The following is a 22,222-nucleotide window of genomic DNA, read 5'->3' on the forward strand; positions in this document are numbered from 1 at the left end:
AGCCAGGTTAGCCAGGCTAGCCAATAGTATATTCGATATTTTTAATAGTGTAATTATTTTTTTTGTTACTAATAGTAAATGTTACATAGTTTAGTTAATAAGGTTTAGTTGTACATAAATCAGAGAAATTATTTCAGCATAAGAATGACGTAAAAAACATATTTTTTCCAAATTTATACTAAGGCAAAAATGAGGTTTATTTTGTACAATAATTATAATCATGCATGATGAAACATGTTAATCATGTTATTAATTCCATAGAAACTGTGAAAATAATTGTGTATCTACATTTTAAACAACTCTCCATAGATTTCTCCATAGAAAATTAATGTTATTTTATTTATCTGTGACCTTATATTTATTCTTTCTTAATTTAAAATCAATAAGTACCTGACAAGGTTACATTTTTTGTCTTCTTTATTATATAAAAAAACAAATTCGTTAATTTTTTAAAGCTATATTAAGGCTTTTAAGAAGCTTAACCTTTTTTCATATTTGCGGAATGTAATAAAAATACGAAAGCAGACAGATAATTATAACAACATTAAAAACAAAAATGAAGAATTCCACCACAGCAAGTTGCAGATGAAAACATTATGTCTTGCTCAAATTACAATAAAAAAAATTAACTTATCAAAGAAGGAAGTACTCGACGCAAATGAATGAGAAACATCCGCGTACAAAACAAGGTCAGAGACCACATTATGCTGTGTGTGTTCAAAACTGGATGTGTAAAGAAAGTAGTATCTATAAAGCTGCTTTCCCGCCAAGATGACAGTCCAACCTTGAACGTGAAAGCGCACGCCATTCCGCGCGGGATTTAAAAAAGAAAAAAAAACGCGCGGCAATTTTGACGTTTGACATTTGACATGGCGCACGAAAAAGTTTTTATATTCCTTTTAATTTTCGGTACGGTGCACAGTGGTATTATAGATACGTCGTATGAATATGTTATGAATTTAGGTAAAAATTTAGCGCCTAGTTTTATGTCGATTTTGGACTGTTTTGGTGAAAAAGATGCGTGGGTGTGTGCGAAAGAAAAAGCGGGAATTATTTTCGACGGCTGGGACAAGGAAGTTGATAAGCAGAGGAGAATGTGGCGAGGTATTTTTATTTATCCTTTTTTTCTAAAGACTAAAAAGTATTGCTAATTAAATAGGTTGCTAATCAAATGTAATAAAATACAATTAATAATACGTGATAAGGAAAACTTAGACATACTTAAATTAATTACAATAATTTTTTATTTCAAGAAAATTAATTTTATTTATTATTTAAGTACTTAATATAGATACACATTACACATACAGCGTAAGAAATTGTTTGCTTAATTATTTTAAACTAGCTTTCCGCCCGCGGCTTCGCCCGCGTTTTCAAAGAAACACCCGTTCCCGTAGGATTTCCGGGATAAAACCTATCCTATGTCCTTTCTCGGGTATCAAAATATCTCTATACCAAATTTCATGCAAATTGATTCAGTAGTTAAGGCGTGATTGAGTAACAGACAGACAGACAGAGTTACTTTCGCATTTATAATATTATATAGTATGGATAACGTGCTTAGAGAACGGTTTTACGTTTAATTCATTAATAAAAAAATTACTAACTATATTTTTCTCAGATATCTATAAATCCAAGAAAAACTTGTTGAATTCATTAATTGTATTACTCATATCTACTGCAAAGATTTAATTACATCCATCATTTACAAAATTCGACTTCACTAGGTATATATTTTTATTATCTTATATATAAAATTCTCGTGTCACAATGTTAGTCTGCACTCTGCATACTCCCGTCCGATTAGGGCCCTTCTGGCCTCCTCCACTCAAGCGACAGCTCAAGCCGAGGTTCGTGGTCCCCGTCAAGGGGGGACGCCCTTGTGCATGTCGCTACCAGGGTGAACCTTCAGTTCACCCCCGCGTCCGCGTTAAAATGTAGAAGCCCTTCTGGCTAACATTGAGAGACACCACACAAAAAAAAAAAAAAAAAACTCTGCATACTCCTCCGAAACGGGTGGACCGATTCTCATGAAATTTTCTGTGCATATCGGGTAAGTCTGAGAATCGGCCAACATCTATTTTTCATATGTACCACGGGCGAAGCCGGGGCGGACCGCTAGTATTTTTATAATAAAGGTACTTACAACTTATTTTATTTTAAGTAAAAGACCAATAATCGTTATTCCTATGAAATACTAAAACAATTTTATTATAACCTAATTTAATAATTTAGGGATAAGAAACTATAAAATATAAATAGGTATTTAATAAATTTATCTTCTTATATATAAAAATGAATCGCAAAATGTGTTGGTAAGCGCATAACTCGAGAACGGCTGAACCGATTTCGATAATTCTTTTTTTATTATATTCCTTGAAGTATGAGGATGGTTCTTATGTAGAGAAATCGTAAATATTATGTACCACGGGCGAAGCCGGGGCGGACCGCTAGTTGTTAATAAAATTAAAACAACATTTAGTAGGTATAATAGCAGACGTGTTTTTCCGCATCTAGAACGCTAGTTTTTCAGCCTAAAACGGTACATTCAATCTAGTAGTACCAACTTCATTGCATCTATCTGCACAAAAACTTACATCGAATTTGATTCAGTTATTACGTGTTCGTAATAAATATATACACTATAGACAGATAGATAGACATTCTTTGCCTAACTATTAATTATCGTATATAATTTATAATAAAAAAAACATAACAAGCAAGATTTCGGCCCGCGTCTTCATCCGCGTTGTCTAAAATCTAATTAATTATGCGCTAAATCCATCGAGAATTTCTCAATCTATCAAAAAATCACATCACAATCCTTGCATAGGTAAAGATGTAATCATACATTGGGACAGACAAACAGCGACAGCAACTTTGTTTTTATACTATGTAGTGATTTACCGAGGTTATAACTTACTAGCCCTGCGGTTCTACGAGCAGTGCTCCGCTCCTGTTGGTCTTAGCTTGATGATATATAGCCTATAGCCTTCCTCGATAAATGGGCTATCTAACACCGAAAGAATTTTTCAAATCGGACCAGTAGTTCCTGAGATTAGCTCCTTCAAACAAACAAACTCTTCAGCTTTATAATATTAGTTTAGATAACCAAGGCTCTACTTACTACTAACTATTTAGTAATCTGTGTCCTCTAATGTCATGTAATAGAAATATATTTTAACCAAAAAAGATAAAATTTTATCTTTTATGCACGTTATACTTTTCACACGAAAAAACTAAACAAATTTCTACTCTACATAACAAAACAATAGCGATAATTGTCCGTGACGACAGTTTTTAGGTTTCAACCATGCAAACATACTTACCTACACACCTATTAGTTATTACCTAAATATAGCACTATTCGTTTTATATTATTTTTAACACAATGTTTTTCAATTTCAAGGCAGTGCTGAAAGAAATATGATAATTTTACCGATCGATCATCCAAAATTTAAGTATCTTTTATAGTTTTTACTGGATATATGTATAGAAAGAAATTTAGCATTATATAATGTTATGCAGACTATCTGAATCTACCTTTTTTATTTTTTTGGAATAAACAACAACAACACAGTGTTGGTCAACACAACAAACTTTTATTTATTTTGACAAACCCTATCGTTGATTTTTATTTCTAGAAAGTAGAATTTCAGGATTACTTTATTAAAATTTTGTTAACGAAAACTAAATCCACAGAAAAAAATATCAATTATTTATAAATTAATTATAGTTACCTCAACAATAAAACTCTTCCACTTAAACACGGAAGAATCTCAGTAACACGGTCACTGACACTGTAGTTAATATTACATTAGCTGTGGCCATAGAAATAGCGATTAATAATATTCATATTATATTATGAATATTATTAATATATACCTTCATATATATTATGTACCTGAAATTGATATTTTTGGTTTTATGGCATTCAAATGCTTTATAAATATAAATTTATATTATGTACCTAATAAAACCAATTATCATGTTAAAAAATACGTTTAAACTCATAAAATCTATACTAACATTATAAAGCTGAAGAGTTTGTTTGTTTGGTCTTAGCGTGATGATATACAGTTTCCTCGATAAAAGGACTATCTAAGACTGAAATAATTTTTCAAATCGGACCGGTAGTTCCTGAGATTAGCCCGTTCTAACAAACTCTTCAGCTTTATATGTATACTAGCTGCGCTTCGCGGTTTCACCCGCGTGGCTCCGCTCCTGTTGGCCTTAGCGTGATGATATATAGCCTATACTCTATAGCCTTCCTCGATAAATGGGCTATCTAAAACCGAAGTAATTTTTCAAATCGGGCCAGTAGTTCCTGAGATAAGCGCGTTCAAACAAACATACTCTTCATCTTTAAATATTAAACTTTCATGAGCTTTGTGTTATAAAAGCGTACTTTTAAACTAAATTAATTATTAACTTAATATAAAATAGCTTATTTCATGGCCTCTGTGTTCAGTCACTATGCAGTGCTGTTATAAAATTTATACTTGCCACCTACAGTTAGGTATTATACTTAAGATAATATAGAGAAAACCAATTAAAATAAGCAGGCGTAATAAATTATTATAATTAAATATTTCTTATCTGTTTTCTATTCATTTTCTTATACATGAAAGCGAAAGTGGAGGAAATATGGAAAACGGATAGACTTATTAAAATGTAACATTGGTACCATGATAGATTATAAGGATATCTTGACTTTAAATAATCACTACATAGTATAAAACAAAGTCGCTTTCTCTATCCCTATGTCCCTATGTATGCTTAAATCTTTAAAACTGCGCAACGGATTTAGATGGGGTTTTTTATAGATAGAGATAAAGGAAGGTATATAATTTACTAGCTATGTTCCGCGGTTTCACCCGCAATGCTCCGCTCCTGTTGGTCTTAGCGTGATGATACCTCGATAAATGGGCTATCTATGATATTTTCCAAACGGACCAGTAGTTCCTGAGATTAGCGCGTTCAAACAAACAAACTCTTCAGCTTTATAAATGATAATATGATTTTAAATAAGGGCGAAGCCGTGTGCGGATAGTTATATAAGATAGTTAATCATAATTTAATTCACTTTTCATTGTATTTCGTCACTTACAACCAATGTACGTTTGCATGCCCGCACCATCAAAACCGCTGCTCCGTCACGAATACAGAATTAACAGCCGATTCATTCACAACATAATTATTCGTATGAAATCTACACTTTCTCTGACTTTCGTTTGTTGAATTTTAAATACTGACATACTTTTTAAATTATCCTACACCTTATGAATTACCTTATACAACGTATGTATTAAATATTAATATGAAAAATTGGTCAAGTGCGAGTTGGCATCGCGACTAAAAGATTCTGTACAAATAACATGAAATAAATAACAAAATCCTGTTCCTGAGATTAGCCGGAAGAAACAGACACACAGACAAAAATTGTAAAAATTACTACATATTTTGTACACTGTAAACAATAAACGTCCATATGAATTTAGTAAAAATCGGTTATTTCATTATTAGAAACAGACACTCCAATTTTATTGTATACTTAGATAGCAGCAATCTATATATATATAAAACTCAAAGGTGACTGATATAGTGATCTAACATCGCACAGCCCAAACCACTGGACGTATGGGGCTGAAATTTGGCATGCAGGTAGATGTTAGGACGTAGGCATCCGCTAAGAAAGGATTTTCCGAAATTCTTGCGGGAACGGGGAAAAACGGGGATGCACGTACAAAGTCGTGGGCGGAAGCTAGTTAACTATATTATATTATCAGCTCTAGTAATAACATGGTAATAGCACAGTAAAGGGGTCCTATTTTACCCTTTGAGTACGGGACCCTAAAAACAATTTTTCAGATATTATGTATGAAATTTCCATGTATGTATAGCGAAAGTTCAGATTGCTTAGGTCAGCTAATGTGTCATACTAGCTGACTCAGCAAATTTTGTTCTGCCTACACCCATATAGCTGTTATATTAGGTATATAAAAAATGTATAACCTATTTTCAGATAGTAAAAAATATCATAAAAATCGGTCAAGCTGTATCGGAAGAATTTCTAGCCAAATAAACTTATAAAAGGTACTTTCTTCACAACTATTATTAAGTACTTTTCAAACAGCAATGATATAATTACATATTCTCAAGCTATAAACAAGTGAATTACATACTTGAGATGTTTTCTCTCGATAATAATAGAATAGAGAGTGAAAACGTGTGAATTATTTGATCACATCAGATAATGAACGATTTAAGAATATTTTTTGTTATAATGTCTTTGAGAGATGGTGTGATAACACGAAAATTATTGATTTAAGACTCATTTTTAAGGTTCCGTAGATACGGTTAAGGTCTGTCTGTCAGTCTGTTCGTCCGTCTGTCACCAGACCTCATGAATCGCGATAGCATTTGAAATTTTCAGTGATGATGTATGTTATACTGCGGTTATACCAACAAATTATAAAAAAGTAGGTTAGTTCGTGTGTTCATAAATTGGATGGGTGAATTTTTTGGCAGAACGTACGAATGTACAGAACTCGAGTCTGAATGTAGCGAGTCTGACTCGCATTTGCCTTATTTTTTAATTTTAACTCATGCATCATAATCACGTAATATTCTCTTGAACTTTATTTGCTTTCAGAAGAATAGTTCGCCATTTCTATAATATTTATCATTAATGCGACTACGATTAATTGGTCGTAGCTTTAATCCCTACTAGGTATATCCATACTAATATTATAAATGCGAAAGTAACTCTGTCTGTCTGTTACTCAATCACGCCTTAACTACTGAACCAATTTGCATGAAATTTGGTATAGAGATATTTTGATACCCGAGAAAGGATATAGGATAGGTTTTATCCCGGAAATCCTACGGGAACGGGGTTTTCTTTGAAAACGCGGGCGAAGCCGCGGGCGGAAAGCTAGTAATATTATATATGCGAAAGTAACTCTGTCTGTCTGTCTGTTACGCTTTCACGCTTAAACCTCTCAACTGATTTTGATGAAATTTGGCACAGACAATCTTTAGACCCTGAGAAAGAACATAGGCTACCTTTTATCAAAACACCACGCGGGCGAAGCCGCGGGCGGAAGCTAGTATTCATAATATTATGTATATTAAATTGTTTATCATGTAGTCCTATGACTACATGACTAGACAATATTAAATTATTTTTTAGGTTTTTCTATGAATGTATTACTTTTATGTTTAGGAAAACATCATATTTTTTGCCCCACCTTCTCTCCTTTGCTTTGTCTGGAAGAGATCACTTTCAACCGATAAGACCTGTCCTTACCATTTCATACTGCATGTTTTTATGTATTTTTCTTTCATTTTATACAATAAATATTTTTTACAGAGGAAGCAGACGCCGAAATAACATCGTCTGGTCGTTCATTGGAAGAAATGCCGTCGGTTCTTGGGAAAGAGATAGAAGAGTCTCTTGCGTCTCTATCTCACTTGGTAGAGAGTGGTGTTGCTAGGTGAGTGTAGATATATTTAGCTTTCCGCCCGCTGCTTCGCCCACTTTGTCTTAAAACTTAATAAACTATTTACTACAACATTCCTTTTGATTCACTCTTACCATTAAAAAAACCGCATCAAAATCCGTTGCGTAGTTTTAAAGATTTAAGCATACAAAGGGACATAGGAATTAGGGACAGAGAAAGCGACTTTGTTTTATACTATGTAGTAATGAGATAGTAGTTAAGTTTTTAATGAAATAATTAATTGATAAAAAAATTATCGCACAAAATTGACACTAAAACAGATATGGCAAAAAAAACATCGAAGTATAATAGTTAAATATTATTATAAAAATAATTATGATAACATTCTATGATTATGTTTGTGTGTCAATTTACTGTAGAGCATACAGATTTCCTTCTATCTGTTACTCCCTGTGGCCAAAACATTACACCGTTTTTGATGAAATTTTTATTTCTTGAGTAAATCCGCGGGGCATATCTAGTTTATAATAAAACTAGCTGTGCTCCGCGGTTTAACCCGCAGTGCTCGGCTTCTATTAGTCTTTGCGAGATAATCTCCTATAGCCTTCCTCGATAAATGGGCTATCTAACACTGAAAGAATTTTTCAAATCGGACCAGTAGTTTCCGAGATTAGCGCGTTCAAACAAACAAACTCTTCAGCTTTATATTATTAGTATCTATAGATATTATTCAATTTTAAAGCATACTTCACACTGACAAATTACAATATTTAACACGATACATGTATATTGTATAATAACCTTTACCACGTTTCGGCGAAAGTCGGTGAAATTTAAGAATGATGCGAGTCTCCTTTTTAAGATTATGTATTTTCACTTTTTATTACATAAGCTGAAGCGGTTTTACGTGTTATATTTTCTTTGAAGTGAAACACAATGTTAAAAATATAAAAAAAAATTGAGTATGTTTCTTATTAAAATTATCATTTATCATGTAGGCTATAAAAAATTTGCTCAGCTACTTCAGAGGTTAGCCTACCAATTAAGAAAAAAATATAATTCTTAATTATTGTAAATCGCCAATGTCATAAGAACTGACCGAAATTGATGCATTTTTTCAAAGAGATAGATAGATAGCGTTGACGAAATTTACTTTTTAGTTACATAAAATATATCTTCAATAATGAAAAAAGCATAGAAAACCACGAGGCAAAGCTAGTTAAGACCATAAAATATTATAAACACGTATTACACGTGAGTGAAAGTAATGTGACGGATTTTAAACCGGTTTTAAATTGTGTGATTATAATATTAATTAGAGTTGATGTTTCGAAAATTTCCCATTGCATAAGACACTAAATTATGCCCGCGGCATTGCATGCTTTTACTACTAGAAATAAAAAAAATAACCAAGAACCTACAGACAAAATTGCGGATAAAACCACGGGCAAAAACTAGTATTACTGTTCGCATTTATAAACTCAAACTCAAACATTTATTTATTCAATTAGACTTCTTTTAGAAGCACTTTCGAATCGTCATTACATATTTTTAACATTTACCACCGATTCGGAAAGCAGTATCTATGGAGAAGAACCGGCAAGAAACTCCATAGTTGCTCTTTTAAAATCATGTCAATATAACAATTTAATTTTACATAATATGTAACTTATATCTAACTAGCTTTCCGCCCGCGGCTTCGGCCGCTTTGTCTAAAACATAATAAATTATATACTAAAACCTAGTCCTCTTGAATCACTCTATCTATAAAAAAAACCGCATCAAAATCCGTTGCGCAGTTTTAAAGATTTAAGCATACATAGGGACATAGGGACAGAGAAAGCGACTTTGTTTTATACTATGTAGTGATAGTGACTACATAATATGCACAAAGAATATAATATTACCTATATACATATAATAATACTAGGTTTCCGCCCGCGGCTTCGCCCGCGCAGTCAAAGAAAAACCCACATAGTTCCCGTTCCCGTGGGATTACCGGGATTGCGTCATTTTCCCGGGATAAAAAGTAGCCTATGTCCTTTCTCGGGTATCAAAATATCTCCATACCAAATTTCATGCAAATTGGTTCAGTAATTTAGGCGTGATTGAGTAACAGACAGACAGACAGAGTTACTTTCGCATTTATAATATTAGTATGGATTGTCATATTTGTGAATGTTTCTAAACTTTATTACAGAGCACAGTATCAAAATAGACCGATCTGAAAAATTTAACTTATCCTAATAAAAAGGTAAAAATCAAACATAAACTCAAACTTCAACATTTATTTATTCAATTAGACTTCTTCTAGAAGCACTTTTGAATCGTCATAACAGTTTTAACATTTACCACCAATTCGGAAAGTATCTATCTAATAAAAAAATATTATCCAAATCGGTCCACCCAAGACGTACACACAAACAAACAAAGAAAAACAAATATCTCTAAAATCGTTTAAAAAAAACAAACAAAACAAATTAGGGCTGTAGGTCACTATGGAAACTGACTTTTACTAAAATCAATATGTAACTAACACCTAATAATATTTGTAATGGTGAAAGTTTTAACCTTTTTCGGACTAGCTTTTACATATTAGACCGGACTCTCAGTGGAGTTTCGTTTGCAAAAATCGCGGACCTAAATCTGACTTCTGATATATATTGTATAGATCCCAGACATCCTATAGACAGATGTTGCCAACCAGTTTTGTGGTCCCCCTGCCCGCACCCCGGTAATTAAATATGGCATACAAAGAAAAAAATAAAAATTTCCAAAACATGCCGTGTGGGGTATCAAATGAAAGAGCTTATTGAGTAGATCACGAATATATAGCATACTATATACATTTCTTACACTTTCTCTAAGATTTTTTAGAAAATTTACGAAAATGGTCCATTTTTGAGTTAACTTTAAACAACTATAGATTGAAAACTCATGAATATATTTTTTAAATTATTGTTTTAAATAATTAACAATAGTCCATTGTTTTCGATTCAATATTTCGTACAGTGAAATAGTTGCATGGGGGAGTGAGGGGAGCATTCAAAGATGGCAAGTATATTTTCAAGTTCATATAGTATATAGTTATTTTCATCAAATCCACCACATAGCTCACTTATATTATATTACGAACTATTGAATCATAAACAATGGACTATTGTTAATTATTTAAAATAATAATTTAAAAAATATATTCATGAGTTTTCAATCTATAGTGGTTTAAAGTTAACTCAAAAATGGACCATTTTCGTAAATTTTCTAAAAAATCTTAGAGAAAGTGTAAGAAATGTATATAGTATGCTATATATTCGTGATCTACTCAATAAGCTCTTTCATTTGATACCCCACACGGCATGTTTTGGAAATTTTTATTTTTTTCTTTGTATGCCATATTTAATTACCGGGGTGCGGGCAGGGGGACCACAAAACTGGTTGGCAACATCTGTCTATAGGATGTCTGGGATCTATACAATATATATCAGAAGTCAGATTTAGGTCCGCGATTTTTGCAAACGAACATCTCCTTGGAGCCTGCTCTATATGGTTTTGAATGTCATTCCATCTTATATATAAAAATGAATCGCAAAATGTGTTGGTAAGCGCATAACTCGAGAACGGCTGAACCGATTTCGATAAGTCTTTTTTTATTATATTCCTTGAAGTTCGAGGAGGGTTCTTATGTAGAAAAAACGTAAATATTATGTAAAACGGGCGAAGCCGGGGCGGACCGCTAGTTTTAAATAAAAAAAGGGCTGAGCACACGTCTCAGAAGTGAAACTTCTTTGGCAAGATTCAACGATAACAAAATCGTCACCTAATCCATGACGTGACGGTATTACCATGACGCGACCTTGAGATTTTACTCTCAACATGTTAGACTACAGGCCCATGTTGAAAAAATTATGGGTCATTTGACCCACCACCTGACCTATCTAGAATGATATAAGAGCATTAAATAATAAGATTCAGCACTATGACGTCACTCGTAAGCTGTCCACCTGAGTGCAGGTGAGAATTCGAAAGTTCAGGTAGAGATTTTCTCCCCTTGTCTCCATGATTTTTGTACGGCGTTGCGGAATAATGGCTTAAAAGCAGTATAGAAATAGTATGACACAGATGCCGTACAAAAATGGTGGTCCACAAAGTCGGAATTTATTTTTATTTTTCGACAGTTGCCGGAGTAAATTTGGTCATTTGGTTTTTTACGGCATCTGTGTCATACTATTTCTATACTACTTTTAATCAATTATTCCGCAACGCCGTACAAAAATCATGGAGACAAGGGGAGAAAATCTCTACCTGAACCTTCGAATTCTCATCTGCACTCAGGTGGACAGCTTACAAGTGACGTCATAGTGCTGAATCTTATTATTTTATGCTCTTATATCATTCTAGATAGGTCAGGTGGTGGGTCAAATGACCCATAATTTTTTCAACACGGGCCTGTAGTCTATGTCAGAAGTTTCACTTCAATAAATAAATGAATCGTCAAAATGTTGACGCATAGCTGCTTTCGATCGACTGCACGAAATTTGATAAATTTTTTGTGTTTGTTGTCAGGACCTTTCCACGAATAATTATTGTTATCTGTTAAAATAATTTAATAATTATAATTCACTTAATCTATACCTACTATTGTATACTAATATTATAAAGAGGAAAGGTTTGTATGTATGTATGGTTTTCACGCATAAACTACTGGACCGATTTTGATGAAATTTGGCACAGATAATCTTTAGACCCTGAGAAACATAGACATAGGCTACCTTTTATTGCGAAATATGTACCACGGGCGAAGCCGGGGCGGACCGCTAGTATGTTATATTCAAAAATATATTTTTAGATATTCCAACCACTTTTCCGACAAATTCAAGCCATTATACAATTTATTTTTAGTACATAATGTGTTTCGATAGATTGGCAAATTAACTAGTATAATATTTTATTATTAACTACACAAATAAATACCTATAAGATTTCTCCTTGACGTCGATCATTAAACCAAAACCGATGAAACTTCGATAATGTTACACCTGTTAACAATAAATAAAACGCAAGTAACGCCGCGGGCTAGAATTAGTTTCACCATGAATCCTATCGAAGGTATAATCAAACCCTTAGGGATAGTTTTCTCTTGATTTGTACTAGAATTTCTTATAGGAATTGAGTTGAACACTATAAAATTAGATTTATATAAGTAAAGGTTTTGTACATAAAATATTACCTAAGGAATTTTCTATAGACCTAAGACTTTGTCTTCGTAATTGTCGGATATGGCATAACTGATTTAAAAACACGCTTTTATTAGCAGCTAGCTTAGCGTGGTACAGTGGTTGACGCGTGAGCGTAGCACCGAGGGGTGCTGGGTTCGATTCCCGGTGGAGACGAAGAAAAAAAAGAATGTCTCGGTCTGGCAGGACACAGAAGGCTGATCACCTATTTGTCCCAAAAAAGAAAAGAAATCAGTGATACAGTTGTATAATGCATCTGCCCCTTACCCCACTAGGGGACATGGGACTTCACTATACTTACGTTAGCACAATATTCCATGTTTTTAACCGACTTCAAAAAAAAGGAGGAGGTTATCAATTCGGCCGGTATGTTTTTTTTTTTATGTATGTACACCGATTACTCCGTGGTTTCTGAACCGATTTACGTGATTCTTTTTTTGTTCGATGCGGGATGGTGTCGAATTGGTCCCATAAAATGTTTAATCGGATAGGCCCAGTAGTTTTTATTTTATGAGCATTTTTGTCTGTATTTGTAAATGTTGCAAGTGCAAGTTTGAAGTCGGTTGTTTTTAACGCAGTTATTCGTTTTTAATAATAGCTTATCTAATATTTTTGACGTGACAACGTCTTATAATTCGATAGAGCCGGCTGCACGCACGAAAAAACATGACTCATGCGTCGTTACCTCGCTCTGAGGCGTTCCATGTAAGGCTTGAAGTGCAAGCGAGAGCGCGGAACGAGCGACAAAGAAGCACAATCGGACGTTGTCACGTTCAACTATCGTCAGTAAACCGACTTTACAGACAACCAATTTTTGTTTAGATAATAGGACCAAAAATCTTAACCTATTTCAAACCTTTGTTACAGAGCCCTTACAGTCCAAACAGAAACACAAAAGGAAAACGATCAAAATACAGAAAAAGGGGAAAACAAAGGAGTAACACAGGAAGCTAGAGGAGTTCTAGGGGATATGTGGAAAATGGGGGAAAACGCTATAGATGCTGTGGCTGATCATGTTTTGGAGAAGGAAAATGTAGAAAATGGCCTCGCTGATAGAAGCAGTATAGCAGGTAATTACATTGTGACGTCATAGCATATAGATTTCATACCATATAGATTATAGACTATTATATATTACCTGTACTTTCGAATTCTCATCTGCACTCAGTTGGACAGCTTACAAGTGACGGCATAGTGCTGAATCTTATTATTTTATGCTCTTATATCGTTCTAGATAGGTCACCTGGTGGTTCAAATGACCCATAACTTTTTCAACATGGGCCTGTAGTCTATTATAGACTATAGTAGTTTTTTAGAGCACGCAACCACACATCGTATTATTATTATTGATCTCACTGACTCATTGATCGTATCATTATTATTATTTTTTTATTTACCTTGCACTAATTTCTAATGTTTATGTTGTGTGTTTGTAGTTCGAATCCCACTTCTGAGTTCTGACACCATGCAATGTGGTGTTAAATAAGACGCAAGAAAATATTATGAGTGGTTTAAAAAGGGCGTGTGTGCCGAGAACACGTGTCAAAAGTGAAACTTCTTTAGGCGCGTTGAGAGTATAATTTCAAGGTCGCGTTATGGCAATACCGTCACGTCATGACAAGGCGACGATTTTTGTATCTTTGAATCTTACAAAAGAAGTTTCACTTTTGACACGTGTGCTGGGCACAAACACTTTTATTTCATGTTTCAAATATGTTTTTTGTTGATTTTGATGATAGTTAAAAATTAAAAAGGAAAGTTTGTAGAGCAAACTACTCGGTAAAACATTTTTTTAGAGGAGGCTCCCTAACATAATTTTTTCTGGCACTGAGAGACCGGTTAGACCGCTACGCGGTGCTAGACGCTAAAACAGCCTTAATAAAGTTGAATATCGCGTGCGCTCTTTGATCGCGTTCGAGCTCGAAACTAAATCTCGTAAAGTCTAAATTCTTATTTCGTTTATAACTGAAGTAATAATTATTGATCTAGAGAAAAAATATCTTGAGATTGCATAGTAAACTCTATTTTCTTACTGTTAACATTTATTTTAGACATAAAGTCCAAGTAAATCTTAAAAAAAATGTAAGTAATAATCCTTAAAAAAGGCATAATTTTTGAATAAAAAATGAATCGAGCGAAAATGTTACAATTACGTAACTGTCTTGTACATCGAAAGAAAAAGACCCAATAAATCATAAACTAAAGTTCCATTTTGATTGTATGTGTGCCTGTTTCAGAATATTAATGCAAATTCACATAAAATTTAGGGAGCCTCCTCTTAACTTATACCTTGTTGGATTGTTTTTGTATTGGCGATCAAAAATTAACATTATTAGGGAAGCACAAACGTTATTAATTTAGACATTATTAGTTTAAATAATTTAAAAAATGAAACGAATGGTTCTGAAAAAAAATTCAAGAGGCATTATATTATTAATATTTATATGGCCTCATTCATTTACTTCACTAGTAAAAATTTCTCATTTCAATATTATTACTTTACATTAGAACTATGTAGAGCGGGAAAGTAGAACTATGCATAATTTAATTTGAACATTATCATGCAATTTATATGCAAGTATGATGCATAGGGTTGTCAATACACAGTAAAAAAAATATGTGTGCGTATACTAGTGTACACACGTAAGAAGTGAAACTTCTTTATGACCTTATTTTTCAAAAAATAATTTACTATATGCAACTTTACAGAAATACGTCGAATCAAAGATGGCGCGTAGCGGAAAAATGTCACGCGTAACAAAAAAATGTTACACTAAATTTTTTTCCAACCCCGATAAAGAAGCTTCACTTCAATAAAAATTTTCTTAATTGTTATATATTTAATCAATATGGTAGGTCCTTTTTACCGATTTTACTTACTACTTTAATTTTTAGAACAAATGATTTCATTAAAAAGTAAGTTTTTTTTTATAAATAACTCAAAACGGCTTCACAAATTCCGATTAATATTTTAAATCTCTACCCTAATTGAAGAAAATTAAAAAAAATCAGTGAAGATTACCACAAGGCATGCAGTGACAACTTCACGAAATCTGTTGAGCCGTTTCGAGCGGCAAAAACTAAAATTTCTAATTATTTATTTTTATTATTTTCTTAGAGCAAAGAGGTAAGAAAAAGAAGAAGAAGAAGGCAATACTTAAGTTATTGCTTCTGGGAGCTGTACTTAAAGCAAAAATCGGCACTTTACTGCAAATCCTGTCTTTTAAGTTACAAGTAAGTACTTACTTAACTTTGTAGAATTAAGTAGTAGCATAATATATTTGTTTCAAAACAGTAGATAATTATAATTAATTATTTTATATAAAAAAATAAATATTAGTATTGTATTATATTATTGGTGTTACAGTTAAAATTAACGTATTAAAAAAAATATCACTTCATTTTGTTAAACAATAAAATCTATTTGTATTCATTTAAAAAAAAACAATCCAAAATCATCAATCAAAAATGTAATTTTTAAACAATAAAATTCGTCTTTTTCAATATTTTTCGATATTTCAACTAAAAATCTATAATAAAAAAAAGACGTGTGGCACTCGGGGACTGCCGCGGTAAAGCTATTGCATGCTATGCCTTCAAGCCACACCTCCGCGCCCGTCGGAGTGGGGAGCGTGAGGTTTTTTCGTTACGGAATTTCTCGATTTGGTCCCCTCGCTCAAGGCCCGCGATAGAAGCTATGCAATAGCTTAAAAACAATTGTTAATAATAATAATTTAATTTTCAGGTAAAATTCTTCATAATAGCGCTGATCGGTCTTGGTATCAACTTAGCCCGCTTTTTGATTGAACTGAAACATAAACACCAACAACCACAAAAGGTAAGTTATTAATTTTAATATGTATATATAAATCTCGTGTCACAATGTTTGTCCTCAATGGACAAAACAACTTAACCGATTATAATAAAATTCGCACACCATGTGCAGTTCGATCCAACTTGAGAGATAGGATAGTTTAAACATGTAGGTACCACGGGCGAAGCCGGGGCGGACCGCTGGTGTTGTTATAAAATACTAGCTGCGCTCCGCGGTTTTACCCGCATTGCTTCGCTCCTGTTGGTCTTAGCGTGATGATATATAGCCTATAGCCTTCCTCGATAAATGGGCTATCTAACAACGAAAGAATTTTTCAAATCGGACCAGTAGTTCCCGAGATTAGTGCGTTCAAACAAACAAACAAACAAACAAACAAACTCTTCAGCTTTATAATATTAGTATAGATAAGTATAGCTTCACGCAAAAAATACTGCGTTGAATCGAATGCAGTTTTCATTAACACATAGAATACGTTTATCCCAGAAATCCCACAGGAACGGGGACTATGCGAGTTTTTCTTTGAAAACACGGGCGAAGCCGCGGGCGGAAAGCTAGTATACTTTCCGTGATGTGATATATATGACATTATACTTTCTCTAATATTTTCTCTATATAATTTTAAGAAAATTTAAAAGAAAAAAGGCAGTACCTACTTATAAAATTAATCAGACTTATAATTAAGTACCTTCATATTAAATTAATTAACAACAAAAGAAAGATATAATTTAAAACATAATCTTAACTAACAAAAGATTTAACAGTAGGCCTCTTACTGTTATCTATTCAAAGTAATCTTTTATCTTTTTATAATAACACGATTATCTTTTTAAATTGGGTCGTCACTTTCTTTTGCCTATTATAATCTGTTATGGAATTTTTTGAAATATAGACAACTAGGTTTTACCGCGACTTCGTTCGCTATTATAACTTTTTATTGATGTAACTCAAACCTTATATGTAGTTTTTAATAAAAAATGTTTTAAAAAGTTTAATAAAAATAAACGAAAAATTATTTCTATACTAATATTATGAAGAGGAAAGGTTTGTAATTATGTATGTATGGTTTTCACGCATAAACTACTGGACCGATTTTGATGAAATTTGGCACAGATAATCTTTAGACCCTGTGAAAGAACATAGGCTACCTTTTATTGCGAAATATGTACCACGGGCGAAGCCGGGGCGGACCGTTATAAATATAAATCAATAATATCAATACAATAATATTACTAGGTATTAGTAAATAAGGGTAAAACTACATAATATATTCTCATTTCTCTTCCGCTCAAACAAGTTATTATTAACCATAAAGGTAAGATTTCACAAGCAACCTTTTATGCAAAACCTTCATCCCGGAAATAATATATAGACAGAGAAAAAAAATCATCTAAAAAATCTTTTAAAGTGAAACTTTTATTACATCTGCATCGTCTCAAACTTTTTGCGTCTGTGTAGCGCATGTCGCGTGACGGTTGAACCGTACGATAATAATTATCGTACAAATACGATAATTTTGTGCCTAAGTTTCACTTTTACCTTGGTTTCATAGAACCACACAACACAACATTTTTTTTATACGTCTATAAAAAAATTGTTTTTTAATACCTAGATAAAATATATATTTAATAAACAAAATTCGTAGGTAGAGATATTCTCTTTTTTTACAATAAAACTTATTTTACAGATTGAAATCGCAATAAAATATGTATACCTATATATTTATATTAATTAACAAAAACCTAAATTTTGAAAACAACATCATAATTTTTAAAAACACAATTTTAATTACTTCGCACTTAACTTACTACAGCAAAAACCACTAATTTTGAAATCGGTTAAAAACAACAATCAGACGAATCACCCAAAGCAACTTTCACTGACCTTGCATTGACCTCGACGTCTAGATTCCTTAAAAGTAAAAGTTTTAATGCTTTTACTCATTTTAACTATTATTTTAATAAAAATCTATACTTATAATAAATCTGTAGAGGCCAATTCTGTACATGAAATATATTTAAAAAAAAACTATGAAGGGGTGATAAGGGATCGCTACTGATGCCAAAAATGCAATCAGTAAAATTTTTGTCTGTCTGTCTGTCTGTCTGTCTGTCTGTCTGTCTGTCTGTATATTCGTTATAGAAACAAAAACTACACGACGGATTTTAACGAAATTTGGCACAATTATTCTTCATACTCCTGGGCAGGTTATAGTAAAAGAATCATGTAAATCGGTGTAGAAACACCAAAGTTATACATGAAATACGCTATAAGTCATCGCGCGTGAATTACATGCCATAAGGATTATTTTTGTGTATCAGTTGCCGCGTTCGACGCGCTTCGCGGCGGGAGCTATAAAAAGGCGGCGGGTCTGCACCCGTTTCGCGTTGTCACGGCATCACGTGTGAACGGCTGAACCGATTTCGATAATTCTTTTCTATAATATTCCTTGAAGTACGAGGATGGTTCTTATGTAGAGAAAACGTAAATATGTACCACGGGCGAAGCCGGGGCGGACCGCTAGTAAATAAATAAAAATCTCTGCAGATAGAATCATGGATAAAAACCTTCATTCTTATTTATAGCCCTTTAGTTACGAACTTTAAATAAAAATTACAATCGAATTCAGAACCTCTTTTTTTGTGAAGTAGGTTGAAAATATTGAAGGTCGAAGGTAAAAAAGTGTTTTTCGCCGAAATTATAGGTTTTATCACAAAATCTATAGAATTATTAGTAACTGGATTTCCGCCCTCGTTTTCGAAGAAAAGCCCGCATAGTTCCTGTGGGATTTTCCGGGATAAAAAGTAGCCTATGTCTTATTCTGGGTCTTCAGCTGCATACCAAATTTCGTTGTAATCGGTTCAGAATTATTTGCGTGAAAGAGTAACAAACATACATACACACACATTCATCCTCACAAACTTTCGCATTTGTTATACATATTAGTAGGATGTGGGCATTATTATGATGAGTTATATTTCAGAATCGGTGGCTCTTAGGAAAAAAAGGGACATTTTTATTGTTATACTAGATTACCGCCCGCGGCTTCGCCCGCTTTGTCTAAAACCAAGATTAGATACTAAAACATTCCTCGAGAATAATCCTATCTGTTAAAAAAAAAACCGCATGAAAATCCGTTGCGTAGTTTAAAAGATTTAAGCATACATAGGGACATAGGGACAGAGAAAGCGACTTTGTTTTATATACAGTGATTTACAATTTTGGTCAAGTTTTTATGATAAATCAAAAAAGGATTTTACAATAAAACTTACTGTTACGGTAAAAATCGTGTTAAGCCTTTTTCTATGTATATTTTTGTATGTTTGCAGGTAATTTACTACGAACACGCTCAACACCAACACCACTATGAACACGAAGAGGAACCCGCTGGCTGGGGACCGTGGTCTAGAAGTATTATACCTGAGGTATTAGTCATTTTTAATTCTATAATTAATTTTATAATTTTAATTTTATAATTTTTGAAGTGAAAACTTCTTTAGCGGCGTTGAGCACCTTTTCTGTAATGGGTATAAAATGTTAAACTCGCGTCAGGACACGTGACCTGATCGAAAAAGCGTAAGACGGATACCATTCCAAAATATCAAACATGCTCTAATCAAGTTTTCACTTCTGCCGGCACTCCCCCAGTGCAACCCGGCTTTTTTTTATTTATTTGTTTACTAGCTGTGCCTCGCAGTTTTACTCGCATTGCTCCGCTTGGTCTTAGCTTGATGATATATAGCCTATAGCCTTCCTCGATAAATGGGCTATCTAAAACTGAAAGAATTTTTCAAATTGCACCAGTAGTTCCTGAGATTAGCGCGTTGAAACAAACAAACGAACGCTTTATAATATTAGTATAGATTTATTAATGTCCAAAAAATACTTAATTATCATGTGCAATAATAGATTTATGAAGTAGAACTTCTTGAGGCGCGTTGAGAGTAAAATTTCAAGGTCGCGTCATGGCAATACCGTCACGTCATGGAGTAAGGTGACGATTTTGGCGATTTTGACGATTCAAAATCGAGTCTAAAGAAGTCGGTTACATACAAACATACAGGTGAAGCTGATAAAATTTTGTGTCAGAAGTAAAACTTCGTTGACAAGATTCGAAGATACCAAAATCGTCGCCTTACTCCATGACGTGACGGTATTGCCACAGTATTACAATTATTGTAATACTACAATTATTGCCATGACGCGACTTTGAAATTTTACTCTCAACGCGCCTAAAAAACATTAAGATTTCTATACATTTAAATCAAGGGTATCAACAAATAGTAAAATGCATACATTCTAATGCTCTTAATTTGGCCTTGACATCGTGTAAATATGGTGTTTAGACTAACTTTGTAACCTGACCTTGTTTGTTTTTCTACCCACAAGTTTATCTTGTATGGGAGATATCAAAATAGGTTTAGTAATTTAAGATATTGATAATCTAAAGATCTAAATGGTATTTAAGGTAAAATCTTTACTTACTACTAGTGATACAAAATTTCATCAAAATCGGTTAAGTAATTTTGGATATCACCAATTTACTTTTTCATCGAAACAATTTATGTAACTACCTTTGTGCGAAAGAATTCTCAAAATCTGTATACAACGTATTAGAAGTGAATTTTTACTCTCAACACGCTAAAGAAGTTTCACAAAAAAACATTAAAATCGGTTTAGTAATTTTGCATATTGAGCTTCCTATATTTCAAAGTCTGTTAAAAACTTTCTTCATTTTATTATCAGCTATTAGTATTAAAAAAATCATCAAAATATATTTTAATTATATATTTTTACATTTTCAGGATAAAGAAGAAATCGACTCCGAAGTATCTCCCTACAGAGCGCAAGAAAGAACACAAATGTATCCTACAAAGCCATTATTAACATTATCTTAAATAAATAATAATAAATAGTCAAATAAATATAAAAATAAAATTAATTTATTATAAAAAAAACTTCAATTTTTGATGTTCATGAGGACAGTCTAACGAAATATTACGTCGCAAAAATGCATTGTTAAGTTTTTTATTTTGACAGGAATTTACAATTTTTACTTTGCGATTGTATAAAAGCATTTTTTATTTTATTAAAGACATTTTAATTTGATATTAAAAATGGACCAGTGTATGTAAGAAATATATTACTTACTTCTAAAATAACATAATACATATATATAGTATATACTAGCTTTCCGCCCGCGGCTTCGCCCGCGTTTTCAAAGAAAAACCCGTTCCCGTAGGATTTCCGGGATAAAACCTATCCTTTGTCCTTTCTCGGGTATCAAAATATCTCTTTACCAAATTTCATGCAAATTGGTTCAGTAGTTAAGGCGTGATTGAGTAACAGACAGACAGACAGAGTTACTTTCGCATTTATAATATGTATTATAGTATGGATTATGTACTTATTTATTTTTAATTCATTTAACCTTAAGGGTTCAACGCATTATTATTTTATATATTTAATTTTGTAAATAACTAGCTTATTTTGTAAATAAGTTTTTATTTTTTGTATCAATATTTTCGAAATTAACGTAATCACTAAGAAACCTACTATATTTAAGTTATTTATAACAAATAAGAAAATGTATTATTTTATTTATTGTAATTTAAGTATTATTTATTAAAATTACGGCATGATTGTATTAATTTATTGTGTGGTGTGAAATAAATTATTTGAATAATATG

The 22,222-nt window shown here is 32.8% G+C and overlaps 1 protein-coding gene across 1 annotated transcript; it reads left to right on the forward strand.

Annotated features, from left to right (window-relative positions):
* Positions 1-779: 779 nt before the first annotated feature.
* Positions 780-21,655, forward strand: LOC149896674 (uncharacterized). Its single transcript, XM_090117673.1, has 7 exons — positions 780-1,104; positions 7,376-7,499; positions 13,568-13,770; positions 15,819-15,934; positions 16,446-16,538; positions 19,862-19,957; positions 21,338-21,655. The coding sequence occupies exons 1-7, from the start codon at positions 870-872 to the stop codon at positions 21,428-21,430; spliced, it is 960 nt and encodes a 319-aa protein (XP_089973799.1). The 5' UTR covers positions 780-869; the 3' UTR covers positions 21,431-21,655.
* The last annotated feature ends 567 nt before the right edge of the window (positions 21,656-22,222 follow it).

This window comes from Colias eurytheme, chromosome 28 (assembly GCF_061535395.1).
Source record: "Colias eurytheme isolate Ceu_HAF_F1 chromosome 28, ilColEury1 Martin Lab GWU primary, whole genome shotgun sequence".
In the NCBI taxonomy this organism is placed as follows: Eukaryota; Metazoa; Arthropoda; class Insecta; order Lepidoptera; family Pieridae; genus Colias; species Colias eurytheme.

Excerpts from the sequence above, each read along its gene's own strand:
- LOC149896674 (XM_090117673.1), top strand. The coding sequence starts at position 870 with ATGGCGCACGAAAAAGTTTTTATATTCCTTTTAATTTTCGGTACGGTG. Across the intron at positions 15,935-16,445 it reads TCCTGTCTTTTAAGTTACAA|GTAAAATTCTTCATAATAGC; the intron begins GTAAGTACTTAC and ends TTTAATTTTCAG. Across the intron at positions 16,539-19,861 it reads AACACCAACAACCACAAAAG|GTAATTTACTACGAACACGC; the intron begins GTAAGTTATTAA and ends GTATGTTTGCAG.